A 23,507-nucleotide genomic window follows, 5' to 3' on the forward strand; every position below is an offset into this window, starting at 1 on the left:
TTATAACACATTTTACACTCCAAAAACGAACAACAATCTAGCTTCAATGCAACATTTCAGACTTTGGTAAGTAGTGTTTTGTTTCTTTCATACTGAATTTCAGTATTTGGTACCTGAATGCTTTCAGTCCCAGTTCAAGCTCCAGACAACAGGCTTCTAAGAATTCTCTATAAAACAGAAGGTTTTTCAAACATGTTTTCACATTTTCACAGAAACAGTACTCTTTTTCATTTGGTTTGGTTTAGGGCCATAAAAGACTGGCTTCAACTACTACACGACAACACACTGAGTGCTGTGTCTCTTTTTTTGTTTAAAAATAGGGAGAACGTGTGGACTGTGACGAATCCTGCTGCCCACAGGTTTTCAGGCTTTATTTACTAGTGAGTGTTTTCTATGGTGGGAACCTTTGTTTTATTTGATTTTTGTTCTCAATTGTTTAAAGAATGCTCTTCCAAAGAGTCTGTCAAAGGCTCCATTGACACCAGTGATCCTGGCTCATGCTGTTTCAAACGCTTCACTGTGTTTTTCAGCGCTTGCCTCTTGTTGCAAAACCAGACACGGACCACTTCCCGGTCGTAGTTCAGTTTTTCCGCTATTTCTGTCATTTCCTGCCCCGAGGGGTGTGTATTCTTCTCAAAGTGGGAATTCAAAATCTCCAGAGCTTGTGGGGTGAACGATGTCCGCCTCTTGCGTTTTTTAGAAGGCTCGCTGCCGATAAATTCGGTGAGGTTCTGCATTCCGGAGCGGTGGCGGGCTTCTGCCTCAGCCATCCATCGCTCAAGAACGGGCTTTATCTTCTGGGCGCTTTTAGGGGTGATGTCCAGCTTCTCGAACCTGGCAGGATATAAAAGGCCAGGGTTCAGTTTGGCTGTCAGACTGCTAGCTATAGTGTTCTCTTGGGCTTCCTGTGGTAGGAAAAAGTGGCTTCTCAGGATGGTGTGTCTGGGGAAAATTGAGAAAGAAGAGTCTTACTCTGATGTTCTGTAAGGTTGGGACTTCCTGCCTGCCTTGGTAAATTAAAGGGTTTCCTTAGAAGCTGCGAGTGGGAGGAAGTAGTAAGTAAATTCATTCATAAATACCCAGGCTTCAGGAATCAAATTTGTAAACTTCAGATACAATGCGTGTCATTTTGATTCTGAACAAAGGCTTCTGGGTTGATTTAAAATATATATATAAAAGCACAAGCTTCCACTTGTTGGGGTTCAGAATCAGTAGGATTGGTGATAACTGAGGCAATAAGGTTTGAAAATGGGAATATATACTCATTTCATGGATGGTAATAAATTAGCAGAAATCAAGCAGAACACGTATTCTAAGGAAACCCCCTTGATTGGCTGGCAGAGATATTTAAAGAGAACCCAGGAACAGAAAGAAGGAATTGCTTGTTGCATTTATACAACACAACTTTAACATTACTCCTACCAAAATACAAAATTACCAATTGTAAATACTTGTATCAATCACAAATAGAGCATTGATATGAACAATCAATGAACCAAAATAAGAAAGAGTGCTTGCTGTTCCTGGTTTCAGCATCATATTTGTATAAAAGGTCACAAAATTCCTTTATATTGATAAAAAAAAAAAAACATTATTGATTATTCGGTGACACATTTCATAAATTTCACATTTCATTTTCTTATAAAGATACAGGTAGCTGCTTAACTATACTACCCAATAGACAACCCCTGGACCCTGCAAAGCCCCAAAGTTAACCAGGGGTTTAAAAGCTATCTTGAAAATATAATGCCATGGTCTGAATTCAGAACAACTCATAAGCGGTCTTGAATAAAAACGTTTTCCAACTCAGCAGTTAGAACCGTGCACTGAAACACAGTACACGGGTACAATATAATTTTGTATTATGGCAATAACTTGCTGAGAACTATTTCTATAAAACATGTTTGCTGACATATGAATAGTAAAAAAAAAAAAAAAAAATATGAGGAAAACATTTTGAATTTGAAGCTTCTTATGCTTAATGTAAAGTTCCCTGAGAGTGAGCATTGCCGGTAGTGAATAACTGCTTCGTCAGTTACACAATATTAGACAAAACGGCATTGACTGCCAGGAATGTCTAGATGTTGAAGGGATTACTACAATTATAACTTGTATTGAAAATAAAACTTTATTTCTAACAGTCGTAAACTAATCGTAGTCTTGGCATTGTTCAGGAAAAAATTTAAACGTGGGGGGCCAATGCGAGGCTCTAAACAGAGTTAAAAAAAAAAAAAAAAAAAAAAAACACAGCCAGCCAGTTTCTGTGGGAACGGAAATTTAACAAATGAAAATCATGCTTAACTCAGTGCCACAGGGTATGCAAAGCCTGTTTTTAGAGAAATATGAATAAACTTCTGCCTATTATATTAGAACAATTGAAAGCATGGATGCATTTTACACTGAGTAAAAAAGCTACTGACTACCAAGCTGAGAGGAACCAGAGAAATACAAAATTTGACAGCTGAGAATGACCAAGTTTGTAAATGATCAAGGGACAAGAGATTTAATCGGGCAAATCTCATAAAGCATGCACTGCATTCACTTAATACACTTGTATATTCTGAGGGGAGAAAAACACCTTGCAATTCGAGGTGTAATGACACACTACTGTCCCAATACGATAGGTACTGCGATATCCTGGTCGTGGCACATATAGAACGATGCATCTGATGGTACTGATTAGCTCTATGTACGATGCATAAAAAGATCAAATGAGAGACTATTTTATTAAAAGACAAAAATGCAATGAGTTAGGGGGAGGATGTATTCATATCAGCATTAAAACACTCTTATTCTTCATTCAAGAACCATTTGCTGAGCTACAATGAGCTGCATTGTGCTTCTGGTCTTGTGTCGTGACACAAAAGATACATCCCTCTATTACGATCTTGATATATGATGAATCATTACAGCGCTACTTGCAATATACAAAAAATAAAATAAAAATAGAACAAAGCAACAAAAGTAACATAATTCAAGGTCTTTTAAACACCGTCAAGTTGTTTTATTTCTCATTTTGTAATATTAATGTTGACTTTATGACACTTAATTCAACAAAAAAATCTTTTTTAGTTGTTGTTTGTCCAGTAAGGTTTTTGAGATACCTCTCAAACAAAAAGAAAAGACAGTTTGGCAGTGCTTATTACACTCAGAGAGTTGGTGGTGTTAGAAACAGCTATACCGAACATGTACAGTAACGTAGCTTCACATTGTTTTTGTTTCCTTTCCTTTTAAGGTGTTTATATAAAACTATGAAAAGCTTTCAATGTAACTAAAACCCCTAATGGTTTGGAATTTCAAATTTTAACTTAATAAAATGTCTTGAGGTACACCTATATGGAATCTATAAGAATCTATAAGATTCAACACCGCTGTTTACTCTGGGGAACCAATGTTTTTTTTTTTGTTTTTTTTTTTATTTTTTTTAAACTTTTATGATCTAAAGAAATTATTTTATTTGTCTCTTTTGAGTCAAACAGAAAATGCTTTGAGAGTTAAAAGAGACGTACTAAATACAGTACATTGAGCAATTTTTTATTTACTTTTTTATTCTTTCAGAATACACAACTAGTATTTATTTTAACTGCAGGTTAAGAATTGAAATTGTTTTGGTGCTACATTATGTTTTTCATCTATTGGCAGGTCCAACATCCATTTATTGTATTTAAAGATTGTCTATTCCTTTTTCGAATATGAAAGATTTGTAATTTAGCAGACAGTGGATAAATAAAGGTACTATATTTTTGACATCTTTAACATTAAATATACATAGTTGAAATGCTTCAGACTTGTGTTTGCCTTTTGCCTGAACTAGGAGTCAAGTTGTCTTTAATGGAATATAACAAGCGTTTAAAGAGAACAATTTGAACACAGCACAGCCCCTGTTGGAACAGAATAAAAAGGTTAGAACCATTTTGGAAAGTGTAGATGCTTGTAAAACAAAACGGTGAGGAGTAAGCAAGTCGAGGAATCCTACAGCGCCTTTCTGTATTTCATAACAATCAATGCATTTTATGGGAAATCATTGCACAAATGTAAGCTGCAAACAACATACCACACACTGGTATTATTTATAACCCCAATCTTAAACTGCAGGAAAAGTACACTGCCGTTCTGGAGGGAATGCATTAACAAATATAAAGAGTAGGTAAAAAGGCAGGGTATTTCATGGATCAACAAGAGCAAAATCCACTCAAATTAGTTAAAGTTGGTTTTCTGGCTTTTCAATGATGGTGCAAAGGCTAGAAGACAGCACCCAAGTGGGAAAAAAAAAGTAATTCCCCTGCACTCTTAAAAGTACACTTGCCAGCTCATGCATAAACATGTGTTTAGTGTTGCCTATGCTGATGGAGCTTATTTTTTACTACTTAACCTTTTAAGCATTGAAACGCTGAAAGGGACTAGAATGCTGAATGACTGTCATGCTCATCTTTGATGATATGCCTCTATTAACAAAAGTCTGCATCTTCATCATCATCATCATCATCATCATCATCAAGACTGATCTACCTACTCTAGAATATGTCAATGGGATCCTTAATATCCATATAGTAGACAAAATCTTAGTAGGTGCACTGTCCTTTAATTAGCAGCAACTACATTTTAATATTTATATTATTAAGCTGAATATTTTATGTGCGTGTGTGTGTGTGTGTGTGTGTGTGTGTGTGTGTGTGTGTGTGTGTGTGTGTGTGTGTGTGTGTGTTTCAGTTAAGGAAACTGAAAAATTTGCTTTTATAAAATTTGCAATACTTTGTTTAATAAACTGTCCAATAAAGTAAAAATTGCAAAGGAAATCCAACAGTTACAATGCCTATAGGAAGTATTCACCCACCTTGGAAGTATTAACCCCTGTTTGTTGTGTTACAACCTGAAATCTTGATGCATTTAAATGGGATTTTTTTGCCTTTGATTTACACAACCTACTCAATCCTTTCAATTTGTGAAAAAATGGGGGGATGGTGGTGAAAAAACAAATCAATTAAAAATAAAAACCTGAAGTGTCTTCATTGGATAAGTATTCACCCCCTTTGCTATGACTCATAAATAAGCTCAGGTACAACCAATTACCTTCAGAATTCACACAATAAGTTAAATGGAGTCCATCTGTGTGCAATAAAAGTGGTTCACATGACTTCAGATTAAATACACCTGTCTCTGTAAGGTTCCACAGTTGGGTAGTGCATTCAAAGCAAAGAGGACCAAGGAGCTTTCAAAATAACTCCGGGATAAAGTTGTGGAACAGATCAGGGGAGGGGTATAAAAAGATTTCAAAGGCACTGAATATCTCTTGGAGCACAGTCAAGTCGATCATTAAGAAGTGGAAGGTATACGGCACCACCCAGAATCTGCTTAGAGCCGACCGTCCTCCAAAACTGAGCAGCTGGGTAAGAAGGGCATTGGTCAGAGAAGCCACCAAGAGGCCAATGACAACTCTGAAAGACCTACAGAGTTGTGCTGAGATGGGAGAAACTGTCCATGCTTCAACAATAGCTGAGGAACTCCACAAATCTGGCATGTATGGAAGAGTGGCAAGAAGGAAGCCATTTCTGAAAAAAGCCCATGTAAAATCCTGCTTGGAATTTGCAAAAAGGCATGTGGGAGTCTCTGAAAAGATGTGGCAAAAGATTCTGTAGTCCGATGAAACAAAAATTTAACTATCTGGCCTAAATGAAAAGCGTTATGTCTGATGCAAACCTAACACAGCACATCACCCAGGTAACATCATCCATACTGTGAAGCACTGTGTGGCAGTATCATGCTATGGGGGGATGCTTTTCATCGGCAGGGACTGGGAAGCTTGTCAGGGTAGAGGGCAAAACGGATGGAGCCAAATACACGCAAATCCTCAAAGAAAACCTGCCTCGCTCTGCAAAAGACCTAAAACTGGGATGCAGATTCACCTTTCAGCAGGACAATGACCCCAAGCACACAGCCAATGCAACACTGGAGTGGCTTAAAAACAATAAAGTGAATATCCTAGAGTGGCCCATTCAAACCCAGACTTGAATCAGATTGAGAATCTGTGGTAAGACTTGAAGATGGCTGTCCACAAACGATCCCCATCCAACATGACAAAGCCTGAACAATTTTGCCAAGAACGGGCAGATACTGCATGATCCAGATGTGAAAACCTGCTAGAGACTTACCCCCAAAGACTCACACTTTAACTGCTGCCAAAGGTGGTTCTACTAAGTATTGACTCAGGGGGGTGAATACTTATCTAACCAATACATTTCAGTTTTTTTTATTTCTCATTAACTGTTGTTTCACAATAAAAATTATCTTGTCTCTTGAAAGTGTTGAGTAGGTTGTGTAAATCAAAGAAAAAAAATCCCATTTAAATGCATCAAGATTTCAGGTTGTAACACAACAAACTGTGAAAACGTCCAAGGGTGGTGAATACTTACTATAGGCACTGTAGAAGTCAGTCATTTGTTTTACTTTCTTTTCTGATGTAAGACAAACAAAAACAACTTTGAAAGGGTAAAGACGTCTTTAATGTATGTTATAAATATTTGAATGATGTTAGATTTTAATATTTTATGCATGATTTTAAGAATACTAGCACTGTTACGAGCCTACTTTATAAGCAACTGGTCAAATGCCCAGAGCATTTTCGATTTTCATAGGCCTGTTGACATTGATTTGATGAAAATTTTAACAGTAAACAGTACTAGGTCGGATAAACAGTCCTGTGCATCAACAAAATACATGCATTTTAAATGTGGTAAAAAACTGATGACAGCCCAGTTTTGAATCAAGTGAGGCTGAAGCACAAAGGTACTTCACATTTTAAGGTTGCAACCACATATTCTAATGAAAGTTCTGATGTTAACCAGTAAAATACATTATTCTAAATACTTAAGTTACAGTGTGATGATTCTATTAAAAAATTATGTTTTCTGATCCTTCTGTTTGCCGTGCTCTTAATACAATATAATACAATACAAATATACTTTTATGCAGAGCCCTTCATGCCATGTCATCCCAGAGCACTATACAAAGTTTAAAACAAAACAAAATAGCTCATATATATATAAAATTGAAAATACTTTTTGAATGTGCTTTTATATAGTTTCATATTCAACGAACATTAACCTCGAGCTTATATATATATATATATATATATATATATATATATATATATATATATATATATATATATATATATATATAAATACGCTCCAGTTACACGCAACTATATAAAAGCACATTCAAAAAGTATTTTCAATTTCAATTTAGAAGAATTCAATATTTCAACCTGCCTAACGCTTAACTGTAATAGAGTTTCACAACCTAGGAACACAAAAATCAATTCGGTAGCTCACTGCTAACCAATGAAAGCAGTGGAACTGAAGTTTTCTGAATTGAGTGACAGGTATACCAACAAACGAAGCATTGCAATAATCAAGACAAGAAGTTCTAAATGCATATATCAACATCTCTGCATCCCTCATATCCAGCACACACTTGAATTTGACAACATTTCTCAAATGATAATAATATGAAAATCAAAAGAAAGCTCTGGGTCCAAGATAACATTATTTCACTAGAGTGTCAGTTAAAGCCCCTGCTTTTATTTCACTAAAAGTGTGTCTGATTCATAGAAATTGCAACTTCAGCTGCACCCTAAAAAGTAAAATGTTCCCATGTTTTATCTCCCCCATCATTTGACAAGCACCACCTTGTGGCACAGTTTAAGACAGACTAAAAACAGTTAAAAGGTTTCAGAATAATGGGGTATATTATTCTCAAATATTTAGTTTGTAATTAGAATAAGCTAACCACAGGACACCATCAGCAAGAAGTAAGTAGAAGTAGTATTGCTGTGCAACAACATCAAAATATTTGTTTTACTATGTCTGGGTTTATATTAAAAACACTGTGGAAATACAAATAAGTATCCAAGTACCTTTATTTAAAATGCAGACAATATCTACTTATCTATCTATCTATAGTGGACTTTTTTTATTTATTTATGTAAAAGTGTAAGCACCTGCTAATCAGTTACAGTTAATACAAACTGGGATATACGTTTAAATTTAAATCACCTCTCAGCTATTTAAAAAATAAATTATTTGGCTTGTAATGTGATATAATTATACGTTTCATGTCAAATATTATAACTTAAATACAATACCTTTGGTCAATCTCATATGAATAATGTAACAAAAAATAATAAACCTAGCCTTGGCTCACCTTTTTAAGACAATACCACTTGGCTATTCATTTAATTGGATCCATAAAAATAAATAAATTCTTCTTCAAGAATGATTATTTATGATCTGTGAGAGGTAGCTGACTGAAACATGTGGGACTGTGGTATATGTTTACCTGCAGATGGCAGACTGGCTGTATGCTGGGCCTTCTGTGGCACTTAAAGCTTGCCCAACTTGTGTCTGTGTCAGCCCAAGGGACAGGCGGCGGATTTTAAAAGCTTTGGCAAACTCTCGAATTTCTTCCAGATTTACTCCGTCAACTTCACTGGGGGCTGTCTGAGGGTCTGAAAAAAATAAGAAGAATGAAACTCACTGCCACTAACTTCTTTAAATATGCTGCAGTTTGAATAGGTGTTTAGACAACTTTTTCTTTCTGGATTTAGTGCTGTGTATTGTTAACCAATATTCCAGACAGTATAAATACACAATCCAATCACGTTAATCCAAAGAAGTCAGAAATAATCAGTCTGAAACAGAACTTCATTATTACATGGACCTTGAGGGATGTTCTTAGCATGTAACAAAAAAATAAATAATGGTGTTTACTTTGATTTTATTCAATAAACTATAATAGGCATTGCTAACCTGTAGATGATTTTATGCCTTCACAAAACTAACTATAAATTCTGAGATAGACTATAAAAAAGCAAATCAAGGAGACAACATTTTTGACAAATGCCTTCAATCAATGTGTGAAGCTGTCCAGTGGTAGTGTTTAAAAGAAGTCTTATTTGCTTGTCTCCTCTCTCAGAGTAAATGAATGTATACAACATTTGAAAATAAATACTCCTCTTGTAATAATACTGTGGCAGCAACAGAAATGTAGGCTAGTTATATTTCTCTTGGTTGTAAAATTAACTTATTGCCTGTGAATATCATCTGAAAAGAAACATAACCTTTTCTGAAGTTGAAAGACTCGGAACAACTGAGCCTTTTTTCATATGTTCGTTTAATGTCCTTTCAGTCGTCTGGTTAAATATAGTTTGAATTGACATGCAAGATAACTTGGTGTAACAGCAGCTTCAGCACCTAGCTTTGATTCCTTTGTATTATCCTGTCCTGCTGCATGTTATGAATCTTAGAATCATGCCTATATTCAATCTATTCATATTGTGCTTCTCAAGGACAGTGTTAGAAATTGCCTGTAGTATCAAAAACCTTTACTAAACACGATGAAATTGAATAGAGATTGGATATGTATTGTGCATATGCATGCTTCAGCCTTAAGCAGAACAAATACATAAGAATGCATTTTATTGAAGTAAAACTGTCTACACAATTCAAGTATAATTCAATGTAGCAATAAATAATTCTGTATACAGCAAAGTGTTTTCAGAAACAGATTAATCCTCAGATGTATATAGAAAAATTAAACATTTGAGCCTGAAGGAGCGGGCTTAATTATGTGGTAATACCCGCCTTGCGCAGTTACGTGCATTAACGTAACCAGAAGCTCATTACCACACGATTAAGCCCACTCCTGAGGGCTCAAATGCTATTAGAATATGGATACGTTAAACAAAATTAAATGTATATATATATATATATATATATATATATATATATATATATATATATATATATATATATATATATATATTATATAGGGATTTTATCAAGAACTTTGTTGCGGCTGATTACATCTTGTTATGCAGTCTGTTTAGAATTACGGCAGGCTGCTGCATTCTGTTTAATGTGATTTGACGATAGTTGTCAGGCTGCGGCATTCCGCCAATGTGATTGGAAGATAGATGTTTTGCGAAACATCCAATCTAATTAAAGCTTATACTGGACAGCTTTTATTTTGTATTTCGCACATCCTTCCACGGTAGTTACTCTTGAAGCGGTCACTGGTTTGCCTGTGATTTGTAGTTTCTCTGTTAAAGGAGAGAGTGGCATATTTCAGCCCCTGTTCATCTTACATAATGGAAAAGGATTTAGGTGGTAGCAGTCTCTGACCCTCTCTGCCTGTGTGAGCAAAATGTAGCTGAATGTTATACCAGACTGTATACAACAGACCTTTCGGAGTATCTGTAGAAAGTGAACATTACATTTTTTCAATGTCTTGTTTTGCTAATGCATCATGATGTGCTGTTGTGTCTTTGCCTGCATGCCTGATTTTCTTAATCACTGCGTCAGTACATTGTTGGAACTTGTATTCTCAGAGTCGTTCACGATATTACAGTTTTTACTGAGGACAGGGTTATTAAGGTGCCGACTTATCCCTGATCTTATTCCTATACAACTCTGTATGTTGTACTGCTCCTTATTAACTGTTCTTACCATTGCATAGAATTCGCGTAGTGTAGTATTCAGTTTTTGTGGAGTTTCATTTTCAAAGTTGTCATTTCTTATTTTTCTGAGAGCCAGCTATTAAATAGAAGAACAGCCCACTGTGTTTGTTCTACAGTTTTAGTCTTGTTTCTTTTTTCTTCAAGACTGTTTAACTCAGAGTCTATTGTTGTAAAATGTCTAAAAGGCAGTGTTGAGCCGCTACAGTTTTCTTTGGTACGTTGCTACTAGTACCAGGAGTAGAACCTGTTTGTATTCATCCATTTCATTCCCATCACATTCGTCATAGTCAAGCTCAGTAAGTAACCACTCTTTTATAGTTTGTGCTCCGAAAATATTAAATTTCATGTATTTAGTTATTGGTTGTTTGTTAGACAGGGGTTTATATCTGTGTTTATAAATAGAATTTTAAGATGTTAAATGCTCATCATGAGCTATTAACCAATTTATTTATTTATCATACAGTATATAGATTTTCAGGTTGATTAATTAGGAACGTTGAATAAACAAAGTTTGAATACTAACATTCGTGTCGTTCTTAATCAGGATTTAGCCCATCCGATTGACAAATCTGGTTACAGGAACTCTCCCATCCATATTCTAATTGACTTTAATGTTATCTTTTTTATTTATGCGAAAAAGTGGAAAACGATGTCTTACACTCAAACACTCTGGCCATTAATATTAGTTAGATGTTTTTGGTATTTACATTCTAATCAAAAAAATAAAAACAGGTGTACAGTTATTATTACTGAAAATCTGGTCCATTTAGTTAAAAGTACAAACTGCAAAGATTCAGGAATTAAATGAGTTTCTTTTGTTTACACTTGCTTCCCTGAGCTACATATAACATTCAGAACCCCCTGCTGATGCCGCGTGTCTAGAGAGCTCCTGGGAGGGAGGATGGTTGTGTTCTTGCAGCTAAAGCTACCTCAGGGAATGCTAAAAACTAGTAAGCCACCAATGCCTTGAAGCAGAGTGCACAGAAGGCTAAACAACAAAATAATATAGTATCCCAGATATCTTTTTAGTGTAAGATGCAACATTATTATGAAGCACACTCTTTCCAGCACTGAAGACCTGTATTCTTATCTAGGATATATAACTGATAGTGTTTATCTTTGTGCTGAAGGAGTTGAACACCTTGCAGACTTATCACTTCAAATCAGTGCCTTCCCAGCAGCCCTGCACCCTATTAACAGTGCTATGACAGTTATTTCTAAAGCCTTGTATGCAAGCATGCCTGTGTATGGTAAATGTCACATCTACATGTTAACATGTCCTAAGCAAGAGAGCAAGAGACAGCACTCTTGAGAAAATTGATCTATTGGAATAAGGGGTACTCACTGCTGACCAGCTGTCCAACACTGAGAGCTGATGAAGAGGACAATGTGGAGGAGGAAGATGATGATGATGAGGAGGCCTGACGCACTGGGCTCTGAGACATGGAGGCCTGGTTGTGTGTCAAGTGGAGAAGGCCGGCCTGCGACGATGCTGGACCTACCTGTGTCTGCTGGGGCTAAAGGAATAAAGACACAGAACCACAAGAAGTGCAAAATGGAGACAAAACAGTTTCTATTTCAATGTTGCATTCCTCTGAACGAATTTTTTTTCTGTTCTGTAATAAATAACAGCAATGCTATTTTGTTCACTGCTACTTTTGATTAATCTTTTATCCATTCACGTATAAAAATGCATGTTGAAAGGGGTGTATGCAATTGTTTATAACTTCTGATCTTTAATTAATATTCACCGTTTTTGCTGTTGAATGTTTGAATCCTATAATATGGGGATTTGCAATCACCACTCGTGAGATAATTATTAAACATTTTTATGTGATATTTTTTTCTTCCCTGAAGGTTTAACAATCAATGTCATTACAATAAAAGAACCATGACATTGGTAATCCTTTTTTGTTACTAAATTGAAAAAAGATTAAAATAGGATCTCGGGAAGAAGGTGACCACTAAACCTTGAAGTGACACAGTGTGCAGCCAAGGGGCAGTGTTTCATTCATCCTTCACTGGGTAGTAAAGCACACACACGACTCTGGTTAGTCTTATCACAGAAATCCAGACCAGATTAAAAGCATGCTTAGTTCAGCTAAAATCAATATCTTTACTAGCCTGACTGGGCAAGGTCTCGCCTTACTAGGGCTGCTTTTAAAACACGGCCTGGAAAGAGGGAGGGAAGTATCCAGCCACAAGAAGCTTTTACCAACAGGTACACCCACAGAAATGTTTAGGACTAATTCACTGATGTTAAAAAGGCTGAAAGGGTTCCAACAGAAACATGCCTTCTTACATTATTTAGGACAATTTAATTCCAATGTAATGCTCTTGAAATATATAGGCTTCCTAATGCACTTCTTAGAAGCCTTGTAATAATACCATGCAGTGACAGGCCTTGCTTGTTATAGATCTAATATCTGCAAAGATGCAGGTTGTTATCGTCTAATACAGATATTTTCACATCATATGGAGGATCAAGAATGCCTGTCTTCCTTTTCTTTTTTTCATTAATGTGAACTACCTTCTATTACATCTGTATACCATTAGACAAGTGAATCTGCCATTACAGTAGTGCTTTAGAAACGCATGTAAATCCAACATTTATGGATCTCCTTTTCATAAGCATCATTCTGTTGAATTATGTTTAGACTGTCAGCTATATTTTGAGAGTATGTTTCATGCACCTTATGTGTGCATTTAAAATACCAAGCTACAGGACTATCATTACGAAGGTACTGTTTCTTTCTAAATAACAATAATAAAAAAAAAAAACTTTTTTCAAGGATGTCTTTCTGGATCCCTGGGAAGTTCTGAAGTGATGCTAACACAGACTGTCAGGTGTTACAAGTGTAGTACCAGATGAAACTACGTACTGGCTGCAGCAGATCATGGGTAATTCACAGTTTGAAATTTTAGTTGTTCAGTCATATAGATATAAATTGACAATTGCAAAGAAAAAAATATAATTATATGTAGATATTACAATGTTCAAGATGCTGTATGTGATAATTGTTTGGACTTTTAATGCTTCAATATCAACCAAAAAAATTACAGAAATGATTTGAGCTCATCTAAAAGTTTTACTAATTTAACTAAACCAAATCCTTAATATTACTAACATATACTTTGTGATATCATGCAGTAGGTACTGATGTTAATTGGAATATTATGGATGGTAATATAACTAAGTAATTAAATGTATATATTTTGTATAATGTTGCAAGCTCATATTTTTGTAGTGTGTATTGAATAAAATGAAGAAAGGTATTTGATATTAACACCTTTGTAAATACATTGTTTAATACATATATCTATCTCTATATATATATATATATATCTATATCTATCTCTCTCTCTCTCTCTCTCTCTCTCTCTCTCTCTCTATATATATATATATATATATAAAGATCTATATAAAATCTATATAATATTAGTATTAGAACTTGATGATTTATTGATTCAAGTAAATGTATCAACTTTACATTAATTATAGCACCTGCAAAACTGAATGTGTATCTTTTGTTTGTTGGGTTGGAAGCAAATAAAGACTGCTATAGTTCATCTATAAAGGGGGTTGATGTGTTTAATGTTACAGTGCTACCCCTTTATAAGGTGGTCCTTTATATGGTCTAACAGGTTATAAGGCAATACGGGCATGGTTCCCATTTGCCCCATAATGCCATTACACTAGCACTAGCAGTCTTGTTATAAGGCGGGACACAAATAGCAAGGCCTCTTAACGATGGCTCCCAACTACAGCGTTATAAAGGGGTTACACTGTATTGTATTGGATATGTTCTTCCTGCAACGCAAAGCTGAAGAATCAACGTTAAAGCCTGTATGATGCAGTTTTGTAGATGGCTTTTTGTTTCAAAGGGTAAGTCAAAATGGCATGTCTTCCTTTAAGTGCACCAATGAACAGGAATGTTTTTTGCATTGCACTGCAGGGGATCAGGAAAGTGCCTTTAGCTCCATCTGAAACATGTTTTGAAAGGTGTTTAAAAGGAATGCTAAATATGTCACTGTAGGACTGGTGAACCATTCTGCTTATTCTAGAATTATGAGCTCTAAACTGCAAAAAAAAAAAAAAAAAAAAAAAAAAAAAAAAGGTTATCTGATAAACACATGAGTGAAATTCTAGAATCTCATTGGGTCAGTCTTGTATGTTGTTCCTCTCTGTGTCCTGATGGAGGTGGAAGGTAATCTCGCAAATTATATTCGATTCATTTTCAGCTATTCATTTAACCCAAACAAGTGAAAACCTGCATTCAGCTGTTTTGTTGCTGCTCATTCTAAACTAAGTAATTACTTTATTAAATTGAAATTATTAACCTGATTTTTTTACTTGTGTTAACCAAAGAAATAAAATACAGTTTTGTGAATCAAAGGTGGGCCCAATTAAAGATTAGACCTGGCCAAACTTCAATTTGCATTGATCAAATATGTCCATGTGATGACTACTACAGCCTTAGTCTCATATCATCCTGTACCTGTTGGCCTGGCTTGATGGGCGACAGTGTTATTCCCTGGGTGTTGATGACAGGTAGGACCTGATTCCCGATGACCGTGGCGATAATCTGGCCTTGGGCGTTTGTCAGCAGCTGAGGGGTGATTGGGTGCATCTGAAGGCCCTGCGTTACACCTCCTGTCTGACTTGATGGCACGGCTGGGTTAGGCATCAGTGGAATTGTTCCAATGATCTAGAACAGAGAACATAATCCATTATGGTAACAACAGAAAAGGCAGGCAGTGGACAGGTCTTGGTTTCTGGGTCTAGAATGGTAAATGTTCCATATGTTTGATCAAGGGTAATACAGAAGTTTACAAATTATACACAACATAGATTCCCATTATTTTGTATTTCCATTTAGCTGCTGCTCGGTGATGGGACGCTAGTAGTTTCCATAACAGCAAATTATGCTTCCATTCATTTTTCTCGATCTCCTTAACATGCTTTTTGATTAGAGTTGCCCTTATCTACTCGTTGAGTCAGGAATTGATGCAGGTGACCTGAGACAATTAAGCTTTTTAATAAGTGGTTCCTGAGTGGCACTTCCAGTAAAGCCACTCCGCACAGATGTGCCCTATAGCCTGGAGATCGTGGGTTCGAATCCAGGCTATGTCACTGCCGACTGTGACCAGGAGATTCTAGGCTTACATTTAAGTTTACCTGAAGTAAACATTGCATAAACTAACTTAATAATAATAATAATATGATCTCTGATGCAATGACCCTTGGCCACCTGGGATTTGCTCTGCTGGTTCAGGTTTCCTTTTCCCTCTCAATGCATCAGCCTGCATATGTAGCATCCTGCTTTAAAAACAACCAGACACCTTTCATGCAATGAACTTACAATGTTCTTTAACATAAGCTGTGTTAGACATTTCACAAAATGCATTGTGCAGTAGAAACTTAAAAACATGAGAATCGTGGTGTTACTGAGTGAATCATGATTTTGTAGATGTGAACAAAAGGGGGGGGGGGGGATCTTTATAATATTTGATTCTAAAAATGTAAAGTATCCAACGCAAACATGCAACCAACTGCTACTGAATCAATCTGATTGATAGAAAAAGAGCTGGTGTATTTTAAATTTCTCTCTATCTATACCGTAGCCTACATTGTGCTCCTTTTGTGACTAAACATTATTTTATACAGGAAATTTTCAAACTTACAAAATGATGGCAGTACATATTTGACTTACTGGAATTGTTTTCTTAGCTCTCTGAACTTTAAGTCAACAAGCTTTGATTAAACAATAAAAAAATTCTCATGCATGGCATTTCCACAGATTATATGCTAGATGGTGCTACAAGGTTAGTGATATGTGCTTTGCAGTACCCAAGCACTCAATCAAATTGTTCTTCCTTCACAAGTAATATCATACATGTTAAATTATATAGAATTAAACTACCATGTGTTATTCTGTTTAAGTTTTTCTAAACATGGCAAACATCCATGAGGGGAGAAACAACAATACCAAACGATTAAGGACACATTATGGAATAATAAACAGATACAAAATTATTATTAAGCCAATTCAAATGGTACACAGTTTATAAAGGTTCAAAATAGGAAAAATGTTGCATTGTTTTCTGCACACTATGCTCTGGAACAGACCAGTGCAAACGAGCTGTCACCAGTCATAATGCACAATAAACAATAACGATATGCAAAATATTTGTTGGTGCATTACAATGTAACCACCAAAATTATCATTAACTGCTAGTAACCAAACACATTATTACTTAAACTGAACATGAACTGTTGTTTTCAACATTGTGTGAGGTTTAAATGTTAGATATACTGTACAGTATTTCCAAGTCCTCTAAAGAGTATGCACATCTAAATCTCTATACCCAAAAAATACAACCAAAAGGCAGAAACAACTCATAACGAAAAGGAACCTTAAACTCAGACTCCATAAACGCTTCTGATTGTTGTTGTCGCTTAAAGCAAATGTATTTTTATCCTAACTAGCATACCTGCCTAGCTGCAGGAGCTTTGTACAAACACAAATGAGACTGACAACATGATTTAAGATCTTAGAATATACCTCTCCCCCGTTCCTGATCCAAGGAAAAAAAAAAAAAAACAAAACAAAAGAAAAACAAACAAAAATTGCTTCATCAATGCCTTTTCTCCAAAGGTCAATTTGCACATTTTTTGTGAATCAAAAATCAAGGTGCAAGTGTTACCAAACTAACAAGCAACTTAGAATGTCCATTTGCAGGGCTGCTTTGTATCATCTTGATTGGTCTATTATTTGATTTCTTACTGTTTAATAGCCAAGTGTGTTCTGTATGATTCTGTGTTGTTTTTTCTGTTCAGATCAATATTTGCCATGCTTACTTTTTTTCTGTGGCTAGTCAGGTGCTCTGTGCACTGAAGTTCATAGGAACTATTTATTATAGTTTTATTCATATATTTAAATAAATTATGATTAAAAAAAAAGCAAATCAAAGACACTTAAGTATTGCTGTGTATTTACATTTCAATGCTTAGGCCACAGATGCCCTTCTCTTTACCGAGTTTCCATAATAACAATACTAATAATTAAAAATCTCTCATGTTAGTATAACACCACTAAACCTGATGGATGCTCGAGGGTCTAAAGCAAGCATGCCTTGTCACTGACGAATTATAAAACCTTTCGTGATATGAAAAAACACAGCTGATCTGAGTAATATCATGTACAAGACATTAGAGAGCAATTCTCATCATTAGCTGCAGAACAGGGCATAATATTAAAGTGAAAAAATGCCCTTTTTAAACAGAAATACCTCTTTTTTGGTTGGCATCATTTTTTTCCCCTTATTGCTGACCATGCATTTCATAAGATATTGTATCCGATTTGGTTGCCCATTGGTTTATAAAGCAACATGCTACTTTAAATTACAGATATCTGGCAAACGAGGAGACCTGTAATTAGTGGCAATACAACATAATAAAGCTTTCTCATTGGCTCAAGCACTTGCCAGGTTGTACAGGTAGGCATTCATATCACTGTGTAGCAGGTTAAATGCTGTTAACACCAGCACCTGGTAAGCTGCAATGCCTCACTCACCTACATACTGTATGCATATTCTGAAGATCAGCAGGTTATTCCTGGCTGATTATATTTCCAGCTTCTATTAATTTAATATGATCTCAAGCCATTCCAGCATGTCCAAACTACTCCCAGCTCTGTGATATAATGAGGCAAGATGACCTGGAAATGAAGGGCTGCAACTTGTAATTCATCTCAACTATGGCTCATTTGGTTATGTTACTTCACATTACCCAACAGATCATTTATAGTAACTCATTGCATCCAGTCTTGTACTTCTGTGCTGCCTCACCATTTAACATATTTGAGTCTGCAGATCAAAGTGAGCGACATGGATAGTCTTTGCATATACAGGGTATGCAGAGAAGAAAAAACAAACAAAAAAACAACAACTTGTGCTTAATTATTTATTTGGTTGTTAGCACGGATGTCTAGAAAACGAAAAGCATTCCAAAAAAGTATCGTCTCCAGAGGTACCCTTCGTACCTGGATGATCTCAGTTTTTCAGGGTTTTCTTGTAGTTATTCCATGCTCTGTATTATTATATGTGCTGTAGTCTGACCCAAGGGTTTCTCATTTCCCACTACCAAGACCATAACTCATTAGAATTATGCTGGTTTGTTTCCGTAAAAATGTCATCACGATTCTCACAACTGAACAATCTCCAGTTATCCATGGTCACCATGCCATTTTCTCTGCTGATTTAAAAATAAATAAATAAATAAATTGGGAATAGAGAAAGAAAAGACCATCAAAGACATTTCTCTTTAAACTACATGACTTTCTTTAAATCAAAGGAAACTTACGGGCTTGACTCAACTCCGAAAGGAATAATAAAATAATTCCACAGCATATAGCTGTGATGAATAATGTTCTAATAGTGAAATAGTGAAAACACAACCCTTTAGATCCCAGAAAGCACATGGGCTCCCTTACTATTTGTATGAGAATGGTGCATGTCTGCTGAAATAGAAGCAGTGTAGCGAAGCATAGAGGAGCTGATGAGTGTTCTAGGAACACCAACATATGTCATCAACACACAGAATGGTCAGAATGGTAAACCATCTTTTATATGTATTTATTCACGATTAGTCCACTGAGAAGCAAACAGTTCGTTCACAGGGACAGCTTGATGGCAGCAGCCAGACATGGTATAAGAAAGAACAAACAAAAAGCAGTAACAGAAAATCATTTAAATTGGATTTTATTGTGGTAAAAGGCATATATATATATATATATATATATATATATATATATATATATATATATATATATATAGTGCCTTGCAAAAGTATTCAGACCCCTGACCAATTCTCTCATATTACTGAATTACAAAAGGTACATTGAAATTTCGTTTTGTTCAATATTTTATTTTAAAACACTTTAACTCAACTTGGTTTTATGTTGGGAAATATTTTCAAGAAAAATAAAAAACTGAAATATCTTGCTTGCATAAGTATTCAACCCCCACACATTAATATTTGGTAGAGCCACTTTTCGCTGCAATAACAGCCTTAAGTCTTTTGGGGTAAGTATGTACCAGCTTTGAACACAGTGGCGGAGTGATTTTGGCCCATTCTTCTTGCCACATTTGCTCCAAGTTGTTCAGGTTGGTTGGACGATGCTTGTGGACCGCAATTTTCAAAGTGCCACAGATTCTCAATGGGATTGAGATCAGGATTTTGACTGGGCCACTGTAGGACATTCACCTTTTTGTTCTTGAGCCACTCCAAAGTTGCTTTGGCCTTGTGCTTGGGATCATTGTCCTTCTGAAAGGTGAATTTCCTGCCAAACTTCAGTTTTTTAACGGACTGAAGCAGATTCTATTGCAGTATTTTCCTGTATTTTGCTCCATCCATTCTTCCTTCAATTGTAACAAGATGCCCAGTCTCTGCTGATGAGAAGCATCCCCACAGCATGATGCTGCCACCACCATACTTCACAGCAGGGATGGTGTGTCTTAAGGCATGGGCAGTGTTAGGTTTGCGCCACATATAGCGCTTTGAGTTTGGGCCAAAAAGCTCCATCTTGGTCTCATCTGACCAAAAAACCTTTTCCCACATCGCTGGGTCACTCTCATGCTTTCTGGCAAACTCCAGAAGTGCTTTCAGATGGTACTTTTTGAATAACGGCTTCTTTCTTGCCACCCTCCCATACAGGCCAGTGTTATGCAGAGCTCTTGATATGGTTGACTGGTGCACCATTACTCCACTCCCAGCCACTGAACTCTGTAGCTCCTTCAAAGTGATTGTTGGCCTCTCTGTGGCTTCTCTCATAAGTCTCTTTCTTGTTTGAGCACTGAGTTTTGAGGGAAGGCCTTTTCTTGGCAGTGCCTGGGTGTTATGATACAGCTTCCACTTCCTGATTATTGATCCAACTGTGCTCACTAGGATATCCAAACACTTGGATATTATTTTGTACCCTTTCCCTAATCTATGCATTTGTATTACTTTATCTCTAACTTCTGTAGAATGCTTTTTGGTCTTCATTTTCCTTCAGATTCACAGCCTTACCAATGATCCTTCAACAGTGGTGTTTTTATCCAGAAAATGTGACAGCAACTTTAATGGTTCACAGGTGGAGGCCAATGGTAAGGTAATTGTGTCCTCGTTAGGGCAATTTCTTTCATCGGTGCAAACTGGGAGCTTCCACAGCACAAATATTTCAGTTTTTTATTTTTCTTAAAAATATTTCCCAACATAAAACCAATGTCACCTTACAATAATTGATTCTGAGTTTCAGTGTTTAAAAATAAAATATCAAACAGAACGAAATTTCAATGTACCATTTGTAATTCAGTAATATCAGAGAATTGGTCAGGGGTCTGAATACTTTTGCAAGCCACTGTATAGGAGGCACTTTTTTACACAGAGAATCGTGAGGGTCTGGAATCAACTCCCCAGTAATGTTGTTGAAGCTGACACCCTGGGATCCTTCAAGAAGCTGCTTGATGAGATTCTGGGATCACTAAGCTACTAACAACCAAACGAGCAAGATGGGCCGAATGGCCTCCTCTCATTTGTAACCTTTCTTATGTTCTTATATATATATATATATATATATATATATATATATATATATATGTATATATATATTATATGGAAATTGTGAAGATTATTAAAAAACTGTTCACTTCCACTATGGAATGCAGAGTGCTTAGACTATTGGTGAAGCAAATTTAAATGCCAAAAATCCAATCCAATTCTGCTTGTGTGGTTCAATAAGATATCCATTGCATTTGAATGTATATCCAGGTTTGTCATCAAGGACTGTGCCAAAAACATGTGCCTCACTGTGGTGACTTCATGTCAGGTACAGGGTGTCTAAAAATCCCTGAGTGACAGATCAATTTAACACATTAATGATTAGTGTATGATTAGTTCACAACCTGTACCTTCATTTATCAGACTGTATGCTATAGCTGCCCCGCTCTCTGGTTTCTGTTAGTGCTATGGACTGATGGAGGGTTATGTCATATCAAAGTACACAGCCAGGGAAATAGCAGGGGTAAAGGAAGGGTAAGGAAGCATCTTGGGGATGATTTGGCTGTGGCGCTGGGGTTAACCTATTGAGGTGCTGGGCATTGCTTTCCACTCACAGTGCTTTCCACTCACAATGGTTCAATATAGAGCACCCTGGGAATCTACAGACTGAGATCCAGTGTTACTGGAGTGCTGTGTTCAAAGTTAGTGCTGTTCTTACTGTGCATCAACTCTGGCTCAAGCAGTAAAAAAAACCTCTAAGGTGAATGGATAATTGTCTCTATTCTCCTAAAAAAAATCCTTTCATTCGGCAAAGACTGTATTCGAGTCAAACTGTGTGGCGGTTTTGTGATGTGGACAATAGTCAACTGGATATTGAGCTGGAGCCATAAAATAGATTTTCACTTGCAAAATGATTCTAAGGGAAATAAATATGGCTTTTAACCTTTAAAAACATATTTAAAAACAGAATTAACACACACATATTTAAAGCAACCAGTTTTAAATAAAAGGCATATCTACATTATTCATGAAGCACACAAAAAGAAGTGTTTAACATCCTAACTGCACGATTTTAAAACTGAAGTCTCTTGAAGCATTTGTCAATAAAATCTTTCTTGTGATGTAAGCATTACATTTTTTTTTTTTTTTTTTTTACTTTTTTATACAAATTATAATTATAACAAAGACTATAAAACAAAACATACTAAAACGATTGTAACTCATATAACAACGCAAATATAATCTTTTATGAAAAAACACAAAAACATTATGCTACATGCTGTACTTCAGTTTGGCTCACAATTCACAGCTGTGATCACTGGAAAATATATAATTCATGAATCACGCTAAATCGGAAATCTCAGACATAATTCCTCTGTAATTTTGTCAATTTACAGAAAACAAATGTATGGTTTCACTATGTTTACAATTTTTTAAAATATATTTTAAGTCTTTTGCTTTTTTGTTACTTTGCTTTATGTATTGCTTACAGTTAAAACTAGGATAGTTAAAAGAAAGGGTCAAAGCTGTAGAGATTTAGTCTAGTTTATGGACAAATGCAATCAATTAACTATATTACGTTGTTAAGTAGCACATAAAAGCAACATCATAGGCCGTCTTACAAGATTTAGTTTTATGGAACAAAAGAAAAATTCCCTTTTGGTGTGATGTGTATTTCTGAAGACTCAGGACTGAATAATGCACACTAATAATGCTAAGGCTTTTGCTGTAGGCTTTGACCGTCTCCGTGCCCTGATTATGTCAGAGAGTATCAGCAGCCAAGACACTACAAAAGCAAGAGCATCCTGTCAAATCCCTCTCCAGCATAATCATTCTTACCGCTGCAGGCTTGTTAAAAGCACAGGATCCATCAAGCCTCATTAGCACCATTTAGCATCAGGAAGCTCAAAGAGCAATCACACACTCTTCACATTATTAGGCAGAGAATCACCTCTCTCTACACACACACACATATCATATATTACAGCTCCACTGTCTTAATTTAGTCCCTGCTAATTGCACATAAGCAAATAACTGGTAGTCTGTGGCTATAAGACTGGCAGTTTAGAAACACTGATGGTCACCAAAAATCATGTCTAATCTTTACAAACACATTGTATATATGATTTGTGTTCCCTCTCCTGATGTGCTTAAGTACAATTACAAACCCACTCATTACTTACTATATAGATGTGTGCAGTATGCAGACAAACACTCACACTATACATATGTACTCTTGGTATTGGTTTGACGTGCCTTGGTGTTTCATTTAGAAAGACAGGATCAAATATTCCATTGATTTGGAGGCAATGTTTTGACACTTCCAACCAATACAAATGCAGTGTTGTTGTTTCTTGTATTTTCATACTTTCAGGGATTTAAAAAAAAAAAAAAGATTTAAATCTGTATTTTTTTTTTTCTCCATGTCTAAAGCAACATTCCAATTTT

The 23,507-nt window shown here is 35.9% G+C and overlaps 1 protein-coding gene across 1 annotated transcript in view; it reads right to left on the reverse strand.

Moving 5' to 3' along the window:
• Positions 1-257: 257 nt before the first annotated feature.
• LOC121313804 (POU domain, class 6, transcription factor 2-like) overlaps positions 258-23,507 on the reverse strand; it is a 117,070-nt gene continuing 93,820 nt past the window's right edge. The window contains exons 6-9 of the mRNA XM_041246599.1: positions 15,016-15,225; positions 11,862-12,033; positions 8,338-8,506; positions 258-942 (exon numbers count right to left, since the gene is read on the reverse strand). Of these exons, the coding sequence (XP_041102533.1) occupies positions 429-942; positions 8,338-8,506; positions 11,862-12,033; positions 15,016-15,225 (1,065 nt within the window). The 3' untranslated portion in view covers positions 258-428. The remainder of the gene's footprint in view (positions 943-8,337; positions 8,507-11,861; positions 12,034-15,015; positions 15,226-23,507) is intronic.

The sequence above is a fragment of the Polyodon spathula genome, chromosome 4 (genome assembly GCF_017654505.1).
Source record: "Polyodon spathula isolate WHYD16114869_AA chromosome 4, ASM1765450v1, whole genome shotgun sequence".
Classification (NCBI taxonomy): Eukaryota; Metazoa; Chordata; class Actinopteri; order Acipenseriformes; family Polyodontidae; genus Polyodon; species Polyodon spathula.